At 38.6% G+C, this 13,495-nt stretch overlaps 1 protein-coding gene across 12 annotated transcripts in view; it reads right to left on the bottom strand.

The window, feature by feature from the left end:
* The window catches only part of MLIP (muscular LMNA interacting protein), a 108,225-nt gene that overhangs the window by 48,123 nt on the left and 46,607 nt on the right, over nt 1-13,495 (bottom strand). For 9 of the 12 annotated variants that reach the window (XM_065056106.1, XM_005506772.3, XM_005506774.3 and 6 more), the window contains 3 exons: nt 12,874-13,242; nt 6,117-7,742; nt 619-690 (listed from right to left, as the gene is read on the bottom strand). In XM_065056106.1, coding sequence (XP_064912178.1) covers nt 619-690; nt 6,117-7,742; nt 12,874-13,242 — 2,067 coding nt within the window. The remainder of the gene's footprint in view (nt 1-618; nt 691-6,116; nt 7,743-12,873; nt 13,243-13,495) is intronic. The other 3 variants (XM_065056110.1, XM_065056104.1, XM_065056108.1) reach the window with 1 other exon arrangement.

Genomic DNA, 13,495 nt, shown 5'->3' with positions numbered 1-13,495 from the left:
ATCTGTCATCATGACCTACAGAAAAGGATTGTTAGTCCAAACTACCTACTGGGAACAGACCCTTGGCCCATGTTGATTGATTGTTGAAGTGCTTAGGGAAGTTGTTTGGGAGAATGGTAGTTAACAGAGGCCAGTGCAATGTCCAGAACCATTCCCACAGTTTAACAATATAACTGGTCAAATTGGCCTATCTTGGGATGTTAAATTTACTAGTATAAGCATAACCCTTGAATAATCACTAACTGACCAAGACCTACTGATTGGTAGGTCCCAGAATAGCAGTGCTCCAAAAACTTTCCAATAACAAAACAGACTTTGAGATGTTGCCATAAATGGCAACTCCTTTAGGACTTTTAAGGACTCATTTTCTCTTTTTTTTTTACAGTTTGTTTTGGTGGTTTTTTTGGTGTGTGTGTGTAGAAATTCAGATTAGCAAAAGTTTTGATCTTCAGTGGAAAGTAGTTGACCCTGAAAAATGGTTGTAATTATAACCCTGAGCAGTTAGTTCCCAGAGTTTGCATTCTGCCATATGCCCCACAGAAATGTTAGAATATGTACGTAAAGTTGAATGGTCTCAAATACATAATGCAATTCCCACATCTTTGAGCAAACACTAACCTTCTGTTCCATAAGTAATGTGTTTGTAGGGATTGCTGCAAATGCCTTGTAGCTTGTCTTGATCTTGTATTGCTAAAAGGGTAAACCAGAAAGCAGGAAAAGTAAACAGGGTAGAAGAGGAAGAAGGAGAGAGGGGGAAGAGAGGGGAAAGGTATGACAGAATGAAAGATGATTCCAATTGTCTTGTAGACATGTTGCAACAATACAATGCTTACATACTGGCTAGGAAAGCTATTTCTTAATCTTTTCCTGTTAAGATTTTAAAGGACTGCAATCTATATCTTTTGCTTTTAGGAATGAAGTAGGATGAAGCGAATTACCTATACCAACTTACAACTTCTGAAGTGTTTTTGACCACTTTCTGATGACTACTATCCTTAAATGAATGTCAGGAGAAGTTGCGAGTTTTTTTCCAAGTTAGGTTGTGATTTGATATGATAATGCACTGCTACTGCTGCCAGTACATGCACCTCAACAATTTCTGCTGTGTGGTGTGACCCTGGACCACAAAGTCAGAAGGATTTCTGTGACTGGCTTTAATGAGACTGGTTAGAATCCTTAAATGCTGAATTACTTGTGGAAGTGTAAGATCATTTAAGTCATGCCACAATTTTTCATCTCAAGAATAGGTAACTCTACCACTCAAACAAATATTTCAAAACAAGTGTAGGAGTTTTCACATTCTAACCAAGCATACAGAACTGACAATCTAAACCATTAAAAACCACAAAAATTCTAAGATTAGTCTTTAAAATTATTATTTTTAAACTATTTATATCTTAAACTGTATTAGCTTGCCCAGCTATTTTTAAGACTTTAGAAACCATACTTTCTACATTTTCTTTGCAATTATGGAAGTTGAATTCAGTAATTTTTGAATTACTGATGAGATTCCTCTGTGCTTACGTGAGTTCAGGAGCTAGGATTCTTAATCACATGACTTCTGGAATATTTTCCTTTTTGACAATTAAATGAGGGTTTACTACATAGATCCCTTATCAGCAACATTCTAATTAAAAATCATAAATTCATACAATACTAGGGTTTTAAGGTTTTTATTGAATATTTTTGTGATAGTCACTCAGAAATAGTTATGTGTTAATCACTTCAGGTTTTTTAATGTACTGTTGTCTGTAACAGTGAATACTGGTGACTGAGATAAGAGGCTGAGCAGCATGCTGTACTTTGGGTTGTTCTTTTCTTTAAATCTAATAAAAGCCTCAATGGCAGCAGAGGGGACAAAATTTAAATTCAGATAAGAGAAGTTTATAGTATTCTTGCACCTCTCTTGAAATATTGTAGGACACCAACTTTTATTCCTTTCTATACGTATTACATTTGCTTTTGACTTTAGTCATATTTAATTTTTAGAATTTAGAGACTGACAGACATTCAGGAAGACAAAAATCACAACAATCATATTGAATGAACAATCTGACAAAGAAAGCAGGTGAATGCAAATGCTAGAACTACCCCCGTTATTTTTTTGGGGGGGGGTGTTAGTAATTTGTATGAGATGGGTGATTCTAACTTGGATGTCTCCATTTAGGTGCTTCAAAACTAATGCCATTTATACTTATTGGCATTTCTACAGGATAATTCATCTCATCCCCAAATCGGCATCTAGAACAATAAAATAAAATCATCTCCATTAACTGTAATAGAATGACTGAAGTTATGCTTGGATATCTAACTTTCAAATTTCAAAAGTCATGTGAGTTGAATCCTGCACTTTGAACACTTAAGACAGCAACACTCCACTATAAATCTGTGTGTCATATATATATTTCTGTATATACAAAATCTATATGTGGATAAGACATAAAATACTATGTACTGAAGTAAAATGGAAGACCAATATTTCACATATTAACATTGGGATATCCACAAAATTTATCCTTGTTTTGTTTTTTATAATTGATATTTAATCAATAAAATTATATTATTGAACATGTACATGAAATGCAAAGTCTTCACTAGCCCACAGGCTTTTACATATGATGAGATGTGCATCATATATGATAAAAACACTTTGACTACTTTAAAGTTATAATGTTATATGAACTAAATAGACTGTTAAAAATGTAAAGGTTTCTATACTGCTTTAATGTGGTTTATTATTTCTAGTTACTGTAGGACCTGTGAGCAATGTTCTATTGTCACGGTGTCTGAGGCAGATGGAAAGTCTTTAGTTTGTTTTCTCATCTGTATGAATATGTTTCTTGACATGTCAGTTCCCATTAGTTAAATGCATTCGTTAATGCCTAAATACATTTAATAATCTGGTTTATAGGAATCTAGCAATATTTTTAAACAGCCATGGACAGTCAGGTCTGCTGGCCTACACCATGGTCCAGCCAGAAACAAACTAACTCTAGTATCAAAGCTTGGGCAAATATCAACCTGGGGAGTTTTAGGGAAAATTTCCTACTTTTCTTGCTCAAATAATCACTTAGGGGACACACAGAGCCTTGCAAAGTGTGCTAGACACATACCTATAAAGGCTTCAAGTCAGCAACTAACCATGGTAGTGCAGAACTCCTGGTGAGTAATCTTTCCTGCTTTGTGTTAGGTTTTGCAGCTGTGCACAGCTCCATGTTCTTACAGTTAGTTTGTTCCCCAGCTGTTTTGGGTAGATCTACATGTATTTAAATAGGAAAAATCAAAGAATATGTAGAAACAACACCCCATGAAACCACTGCAAAGAGTTTTCAAACAACCGGAAGTTTATATTCTAATCTGTTCCTGCAGAATCAGCAATTTTATCTGTCTCCATCCTCCTGTTCATTTTGCTATATCAGGTCTAATAGGACATTATTAAAGTGGATAAAAGAGGATTTTTTATTTCCTGAAGTCATCCACAGTTCACAATTCACACTGATCTGTGGATTTATGTTTATATTCACTTTGCAAAACAGTCATATTTTTAAATCTTTGGCAACATAAGGGTAAATGTATAAAGCATGGGAAAGCATATGCAATTATATATGTAATACAAATGCAAACAGTTAGATAAGTTCATAAGTTGTTCTTTAATTTGCATGAATTGGTGCATGCATAGACATAGATATCTAAAAGCTGCCTATTAAAGAAGCCTTGTTGCATAATTGCTTTGGTATCATGCTGATGAAACAGTTGTGAATATTGAGAAGTACATCTAATGTCAAAAGTCTGGTTTAATAGGTTTAATCCGTGCCTTAACATTGCTTCAAGCAACATTAAGGTTGCAAAATTATACGTGCCAAAGTCAGGCACTTTTTCCTTGATATTCATGTAGCAAATTCATACATGCAAAAATTTTATCATGCATCTACAGCCATCAGATGGAACAACATGCTTTTTGTCCAGTTCTGAAGTTGAGTGGATTGGTATTAAAGAGACCTAAATACTGCTTAGGATGCTGATGTCTCTCCTCAATGTTTTCCTTTTTTCTCTGGAAATATCTTGAGATTTGAGGCTGAAGTGCTATCAGAGAGCATCATTAACAGATCAGCGATGTTTGTTGAGCTATGCTATAAACTAGGCACGGAAATAAATCAGAGCAGGAGGAAAGGGGAATATTAAAAGCACACTATTGTAACTGTAAATGAAGCCTCAGCTTCACATTTTAAAACTACAAGAGACCTTTCCTGCACTGAACACCCAGCTGCCTGTGATTTAGAGATTTCAGGTCTTCCATATCCCCAGCGGAGCCAGCTTTGTCTGTATGATTAAAAGTTGCACCAGACTAACATTCCAAGTCTCTTAAACTAGTGGACACTCTCCCAGTTTCAATGAGGTGATGGGGCAGTTTCAAAAGTGACACCTTATCACATGATAAATCAGAATTAGCAGATAAAGTGACAGTAGGGAAGACAGAAAGAGTGCAATAACCTCTGCAAATATAAACCCAGGCAATAGCTTTGTGTCACAAGCAGAGAATTTCCTTACTGTCAGAGACTCTCAGAGTGCTCATTGCACTGACTATCAGAAACTGCAACTGCTTTGCAATCTGCAGGCTCAGTCATGCCTTCCAGGTCTGTCTTGGAGGTTTTTTCTTGGAATTTCTACAATTTCATTTAGCTTTTTGTTTCATTAAGTAATACTGACAGGGTGTAACAACACTGTGTAGCTGTGCTTGGCACAATGATTCCTCTTGGGCTGTTTGATTTTTAAAAGAACCATTCATGACAATTGTTACTTTGCGCTGATTTAAACCTCTCATTTTCAATTAACATTTTCCAAGCAGTTCAAGTCACCATTGCCCTGGCCAAGCTATTAGGAACGCATCTGACACAACTTGATCCGGCAGACCAGGCTGTAATTTTGTGCTGTGAACAAATAAATCAATAAACTACGATAGCTTTTCTGTGATGAGCAGAGCTCAGATACCAGCAAGAGAAGGCAGATACGAAGCAAAGAGTGCAGCTATAAGACAAAACTCCTGGAAATTGCTCTGCAGCTCTGATGTCTTCTGCCACTACCTCTTCCTTTTTAAACAGCATTTCCTTTTGTTTTCACCTGCTTGCTGCATGTTTTTTGATCAGGTTTCCTTTCCTTCTTTTACCTATTCTTGAGATTGAGGTATAAAGTGTGACTGGTTCCCAAGCCCTCCTGCAGCAATCACTGCCATTTCTTATTCTCACATTACTGGAACTCCCCTGCCTTTGGGCAGATGACAAACAGCAGGAGTGTGGCTGATGTATCGAGAGTGACTTTCCTATTTGCAGTAGCTCATGCTGTGGGAAGCTTGCTTGGTTTTTTTGTTTTGGTTATTGTTGTTGTTGTTGTTTTGTTTCTTTGTTTTGTTTTGGTTTTTTACCCTTGCCCTCTGCCTAGTACAAGAAGATGGGAGAATTACCAAAGAAATGGAAGAAGCAGAAGACTGTCCTTGGCCCCAAAGCCCCTGCTCAGGCTGAGCCTCTGGGCTGGTCCTGGAGCAGGGCAGAGCAGCTAGGGTGGGTACAGCCTCCTAGGGAGCAGGGGGGGCAGGTGAAATGGGGTGCTTGGGAATCAGTTGTCACTGGAACAACCAGTTCACATCAATCAGATTAAGCTGTTTCTTGCTCAGTCCCACACCTAAGATCACCATACTTCTGTTACTTTCAGTAGGAATATATATGAATTTACATTAGCATGGGGTGTATAGAACATGTTTTATGGTTTATTTTTGACACCGCAGTGTTTTAGGTGAGCTTCAAAAATAAGTGCACCAAATGTATATCAGAGCCTATGTTCACAAACACACACTTAGTAGTATCTCCTCCAACTCATGAATACAGTATTTTATTTTTATGCTAAAGGTTTCCTACAGCATCTTCTCCACAATATGGAAGTCATTACTAGCAATTTTATATGGTAGGATTTAGTCTTTGCTATCTTCACTATCAATACAAAACCAGTTCCTTTTTAAACAATTTTTCCACAGCTCATTTATTTTACTAGCATTGTGCAACACAGATGTGGTTTTTCCTACATGGACAAAGAACTATTAGAAAATAAGCATGCACCAGGAGTACCTTGGGTTTGATGTTTTCACGGTCAGAAGGCAGGGAAAAAGACTGTGGTGAAGTCAGCTCTCTGGGTCTTGATGGCAGTGTGCCTGGTGAGTTGTCTGAGACAGGAGATCTGCACTTTAACACCAGTGAGGTGGCAGATTGCTCAGGTCTTGGAGAGGAGGAATTAGGCCTATAATTTGTATGCACCAATGCAGAATTAAGCTGCAGTGACTGGGAATTAATATTACCAGTTTGTGGAACTGGTGGAGTAGAATGAGGCCGTGAGAGAGACCACTGCTTTAAAACACTTGAAGGGGTAGGAGAAGGGGTACTCATGTCCTGAACAGATGTTTCTGATGAATCTGATTTAGATCTAGAAGCTGAATGCAAAAGACTTGGGGAAGGAGGTGGACATTTTTCTAGGGTGGGTGAGACTATGCCACTAAGACTGGTAGAAGAAAGCAAAGGGTATGACCGGCAGGTAAAGATGGGTGAGTAAGTGTGTACTCTCTGAGACTTCTGAGGTGCCCGGGACCTGGAGGCAGCATCCCGCAGCCCTCCTGGAGATGGAGAGGTAGGGTGTGCAAGGGAGGAGGGTGCTGGGGCACAAGGAGGAGGCAGAGTAGGCTGCAAACCTGGAGAAGCAACTGATTTTCTATGGGAGGAGATGGGGGATGTCAGAGGACTTCGGTATTCTGGAGAAAGTGTCCCAACTGGAAGGTGCTTTTTAGGAGAAAGGGACCTTGCCCTAGGAGTGAGCTGAGGCTTGGTGGGTAAAGGCAGCTGCTGAGCCCAGCCTGAAAGCCAATACTCCTCTCTGTTGGGAGAATCTGGCCTTATACGGGGGCTTGAAACAGATTTCTTGGGGGTTGGGGGAGTTGTTTTGGACTTTTGATCTATTGCAAGTGTAGAGGAATCAAGCGAGCTAGGAGAAAACGTAGGACAAGAAGCAGGGGAAAGCGGTCTCCGCTGAGAAGAGCCTGATCTCAAAATAGCAGTTAAGAGGGTCAGTCTGGTTGGCAGAGGGGATCTGACATCTGACTTTGCTAAATTTCCTCTAGATGACATCTTTGTGCAAGGCTCATTTATACTACATATGGTTGAAGAGGAGCCGTAAAGAGAGGGTGGAGACAAAGGTTTAGGGCTAGGAGATAATGAATGTGTTACGATATGTACAGGGACAGGAGATAAAGCATTCAATCTTTTGGAGGAACTGGAAGATAAAGGCTGAGCTGAAGATCCTTGTGTTTCAGCTGAATGTGGAGGATCAGGGGAAAGACTTGGGCTCTTTGCTGGAACAGAGGATGTGAAGTCTCCCGTTTTGCAAACACAGCCAGGGGCATAGGGACTTGGTGTTCGTAGCTTATCATACAGTTGGGGAGCGGAGTAACAACTGCTTGATGCAGAAGAGGATATTTTAGTCACGGAGGAAGGTGAACTACAGGAAGCAGACTGAAAGCAGAGAGATGATTCTTGCTTAGAAAACCCAGTTGCTGACTGCCAGTTGTTACAGGAGTCTTCCAGCGAAGAGGCTTGATTCAGGTTAACCACGGCACCACACGCTATTTTCTGATTAGTTGGAGAAATTAAGTGTACAGCAGGTGGTTTAGAGGAAAGATGATCAGAGATGGAAAGAGTAGAAATTAACTGGAGAAAAAAGAAAAACAGAAATGTTAATACAGGTGGAACATGTGGAACTGTTAAGCACCCCACATTTCAGTCCTGTGGTCATGCACATAGTGTTTCCATTAGTACTGCTCTGTGAGTTGAAAGCACAGGACTGTCTTAAATTCAGGGATACAGCCTGATGGATGATGTTCTCAGGGGAGGTGACTGTGTGCAGACAAGTTATATGTTACTTTATTTTTATAAAGACCTCAGTTTTGTTGACATAAACAAGATTCAAGGCTACTGTGTTTTTCATTTTATTGAAAACCCAAGACAGTTGTGCCATCGGTGTCCAGAATCATGTGATGCCATTTGCATTGTATAACCACAACAGAAAGTGAGAAAATGGCAATATTGTCCCATCTCACTTTACCAGTTCAGTGGAAAGTAGCCTTTCTGTAAATGAGATTCAAGTCAAGTACTCTTTTTCTCATTCAGTAAACAACACCTTCTGCACCACTATGATATCAGAACAAGAAATTTGCTCAGAACTGCTTAAATCAGACATCCAGTTTGTTTTGAACTTTTCTTGTCATTCACAGAGCAGTGCGTTTGACAGTTTGCAGGCATATAAGAGTCCCTATCCCTTTCTCCACAGTCTTACAATACACTAATAATACGGTAATGAGCTCTTTCAAGAGTGCCTTTTTTCTTTGGTCTATTCTAATTAGGATTTGTCAAAACTAATTAGAGCATACAAGTATATTATCAACCTCTTATACAGTTTTATGCTTCTAAAGAAAGAAATTCTCTCAATATCTTCCAAGATATTGTAATGCTGAAATTAAAAACTGGGATATATGCAATATGAATAAAACATATCAGTATGAAATAGTGAGCTAAGTCAACTGTAAAATCAAAAGGCTACAAATTATCACCTAACTTTTGACTGAGCAATTTGAAAGCAGGGAAATTGACTCTAATCCCTACAAACTTCATACAAATATAAGAACACCTATTGATCTATTGTCTGATACCCTCAAAAGATTATGCAATTCTATAAAAGAAAATTATAACGTCCAGTTTCTACAGACGTGACTTGCACATGGATTTGGTTCAGCTCACGAATTCTTCTTAATACAAATATCTTCCCCATAAAATGAGAGGAATTATTATTATGTCATACAGTATTGATTCATCACAAAACAAAAATTAGTACAAAACACATAATTTTCAAGTGAGTGCACGTACTGGAAGAAGCTGTGAGAGGAGAGCCAGACTTCCAGGCTTTGAAAGGTGAAACTATACCTAAAATGCTAAACATGGGCAAAATACGCACAGCAGAACCCTATTATCCTGTGTAAACTAAAACAAGTGAGCTCTTCCAGCTAAATGATTCCAAATAAGTAGCAGGCCTGGTAAACTGAAGATACTTACTGTATAAGATACCTTCAGAAAAGCCACGGCAATACCTTGATTTATAGAAATAAACACCAACCATCAGAATATCTTTACAACCACAATAACTTCCCCTTAATTTATGTGTCTGTTAAGGTGTCTCATTTTGGAGTGGAAAGCCAGTGGACATATACAATGCAGTTATTAGAATATAAAAATGAATGTCCATGATCGCATTGTTACATATATTCTAATGGATTAAAAATTTATTACTCTCATTGAAAAAGCTGCTAATTAAGAATACGAAAAGTAATCGAAATTGAGAATAATTTACCAATATTTAAGCATTATGAAAAACTATTATTAAATATGTAACCAAATGGAAAATTATTTAATAAGTTAAAAAACAGCATGGTAACACATCTGATAATTTGGAGCAGTTTCATGAACTTCATAATGAGTTATGGAAGCTGATCAACTACCAACAAAAATAAATGGGAAATAAAACTTTATATTTCAAAATAGAATAGATAAATTTCCCTTATAAAGCCAACAGATTAAAAGAAAACTAGGAACTAATATGAAAGTCTGTAATGAAAGAGCAGAATGCGTAATGACTTTTAATTAGTTAAAACTTAATAAGAAATAGTTATAAGCAGCTAGGAAAATGTTTATGGTAGCGGATGATAAATATGGTTCTGCAAATATGATAAAGACATTTTTTTGTAGTCTTCTTCCAGTTTGAACACCACTGAACTTTTACGTGTTGAGCTAATTGAGCCATTATTCAAGTCTTCTGTTACTTCTGTTACTACATCTATAGGTTATTACTCTCTTATGTAGAGAATCAGGTAATAATATAAAAGTTACTTGGAAGTGACTTCTCGAGGTCATCTAGACCAGCCTCTTACACAAAGTAGGGCCCTCACCAGTGGGTCAGGTCAGCTGCAGCCGTGTCTCACCAAGTCTCTGAAGTCCCTCATAGAGGCAACCCCTCCGCCCCCCGGCAGCCTGTGTCAGTGCTACACCACCTCCCAGTGAGGAAGCTTCTCCAGATGTCCAGCTAGGACCACCCACACTTCAGTTTGCATCTCACCTGCCACTGCAGAGAGGAGTTTGGGTCTATCATCTTTGCAACTGCCATTCAAGTAGTTGTGGGCAGTTCCCAGATACCTCCTTGATTGCCCTTGGTGGGAGTCAACAAAGCCAGAGAGATAGATAGGAAAAAAAAAAAAAAATCCCTACCACAGCCTGCAACCTAAAAGCCCAAAAGCCAGAAAGAAGCACTGGAGACTGTTGAAAATCTGACAAAATCTCTGGAGACAGCACAGTAAATCAGCCTGCAAGCTGAGACCAAATTGATATAGATGTCATTCAGAACAGTCTGGTTTCTCCCAACAATGAAGGCGAATTCTTCCTGGCAACAGCAGGAGTTTGTAAGGACTCTTGACTGACTTGTTGGGAAAAGCCAAACCAGATGGCATGCACTGGACAGGGGAATGCCAAGTGACTCTGACTAGCTAAAAAAGCCTTCTGGCTATTGATTCACCACAGTGAGTCAAGAAGTTTCTCCAAGCTGAGTTAATGTCCTGGCATTCAAGAGAGCAGACACATCCCGCCTCACCCCAGGGATGGACTCCTGACAGCAGGAAACAGTCTGCCATTCTCTTTCATAAGTAGACTTTATTTCACTCTAATAAAAAGAAAAAAACAAAACAAAACAAAACAAAACCAAAAACCAAAACCAAAAACCAGCAGCACAATATGTAAACAGTAAACTATCATCAAAAAGTTCCAAATATAACCAGAATGACTGTTGGGATTTTTTAAATTGATTTTTTTTACTGACTTTGAATATGGCATAGCATTTTCCAACATTACTCAGGATCTTCATGCCTCAAAGAACACTAGAATCTTCCATTTTATCAATGCTTTTCTTGTTTCTTCTTTCATATAAAGTCAGAAATGAGTGAAACTGTAGGAGCCCTCTGGTTGAGTTAGAGTGACCCTCTGTACAACATAACACTCCCCAGTGCTGGCTCTTGTTTTTCTCATCTCTGGCAGGAAACCCATAGTCTAATTATGTTTTTAAATTAACATAATGTAATATGTAATAACTCTTAAGTGGGACATGATACTGCTGTTATAATCCTAGAATTTTCAAGGTAGCTCCTATATAGAATGCTTTGTACACAGGAAATCTACCAACAGATAACTAATGCATCTATCTAATAATTTTGTAATATTCCTTTATTTCTGAACAGATGATACTTCATTGGATAGTAAGACAGAAAGAGTGATTCCCAAGAAAAGACAAGAATCAAAGCAACAGTGAAAAGCAACTCAGTAAAAGCTAAAGACAGCTAGAGATATTTAGATATTTCAGTATTGAAAAACTGAATAATGGTGAGATATGCATTACCCATAATACATACTATCTTCAGATTCATGTGAATAGCTAGTAAATTTATGCTTGAATTTCTTGCTCTGTCCAATCTGTATTTTCTATAACTTTACCAGGCAAATCTGTTTACTCGTCAAGTCATCAAAAGCTTAGGAAAGCTACATCATATGAATTTTTCTGCATAGTGCTACGAAAAATCCACCCAATTTTTGTATTAGCTTTTAAATAAAGCATCCAAATAAGCCTGGCAGAAACCGCATACTGGACATTGCTGAAGTAAGTTTGTATTTCCCTAGGATGATTATTCTTTTACAAGCTGCTTTCCCTATGCCTTTATACCTTCCTCAGGTAATATTCCCTCCAAATTCACTGTGAGTTTCTTGGAAGGAATGAGTATTTCATAATGCTGTGAACCCCAAACCAGATTGGATTTCTCATTCACAATTTCCTCAAACAAAAATTGACACTGAATTTGATGAAAAACTGAGTAGCACAAGTATTTCAACACAAGATAGGAAGTCCTATTCATTTCAAGAGATGAAGTAGTCATGATCACCTTTTTTAAAACTGTCAATGAAGAAAGGCATTTTCAACTGATGGAAACCTTGATGAGGTCAAAGGAAATGTCTGAATTTACTCCTTGTGAGAAGGATGTTATTGTTTTACTAAAGGCAGAGTTTTCCAATGCATATACATCCTTGAAAACTATGAGTGCTCTTTCCAAAATGAGAGATATTAACACGTTGTGCAGTAAATTGGATAAATGCCTTTTGAAAATGAAACATTTCAAATACCTTTTTTTGAACTCTCCCATTGGCAGTTTAAAATTTCAATAAATCAATAAATGTGCCCTGTAAAGATCAATGTAAAATGGACCTTTCAACTTCATTAGTTCTTTACATCTGTACAAAGTCAGTGCTAATTAACCATCACAATAATAAGATTTTTACAGCTTTTTCTCTAGCACAAAGGGCTGCAGTAGGTATTGAGAAAAATAAAGGCCTGGGAAGCCTAATGTTAGTAATTCAAATGATCCATAGGCTCCATTGATTTAAATGACCTTAGCCAATTTAGACTCGCTAGGAATCTAACACCTTCTGATTAACTTGCTGTCATGATGACCTGCTCTTAAAAGTAGGGCAATTGACCTGCATTACCTGCCTCATTTATACACCAGAGCCGCAGGGAGACGCATCAAGTCAGAAGGGTTGAGACAATTCCTTGGAGTCTAAACATTACAGGAATCTCCAACAGAAAATGCTAATTAGAGAATAAATTGGCCAAAATTCTTTATAAACTGACTCAGTGTCCATGTACTGAAAACCTGAGAAAGCAGAGGTTAGCTCTAGAGCTTAAAGAGCAGGTTACCTGATGTTTCTGTTGATCAGCAGTGCTGAGAGAAGATGCAGCACCTGAAACGTGCCCATCGCCAGGAGGTTTCCCTGCCCCAGTGCCTGGCGACACATGGGACGTGGCCAGCAGCTGAGCGCTGATGCGACCGTAGCCATTGGAAGGCCGATGGATGTTGTTCGAGACAGCAGCTACTTCATCTTCGTCACCGGAGTCCGTAATCAGGATAAACTCAGCTTTGAAAAGGTCATTCTCCTGCATTTCTCCTTTACTCACGTTACACCCTGGGGACTGGAAAATCGTTCGGGTACTGTCTGTATGAACGGCGGACACACAGTCTTGTCTGGCCCCGCTGTTTACAGCCAGCTCATGGGAGACTGCACTAGACTGCAAAAGATACAAGGGAAAATATCTCAATTAGATGCATTTTATTTGTGTTCCCCAAAATGCGAAGTACTTTTGGTTTGCAGCAGTGGCTGCAAACCAAAAGCACAGAGGGTGAATGAAGAATTTGGGCACGGGCATGAGCACCCAGCAGAAACCAGCTCTGAGGGAGACCCTCACTTCCAGCCCCCCAGCTGACACTGTGGGGGCTGCTGTCCCCAGCGACTCACAGAACAACAGGGGACTCTCAGCACAA

Source organism: Columba livia, chromosome 3, assembly GCF_036013475.1.
Source record: "Columba livia isolate bColLiv1 breed racing homer chromosome 3, bColLiv1.pat.W.v2, whole genome shotgun sequence".
In the NCBI taxonomy this organism is placed as follows: Eukaryota; Metazoa; Chordata; class Aves; order Columbiformes; family Columbidae; genus Columba; species Columba livia.
The sequence above is the reverse complement of the archived record's forward strand: the minus strand, read 5'-3'. Positions and strand labels throughout refer to the sequence as shown.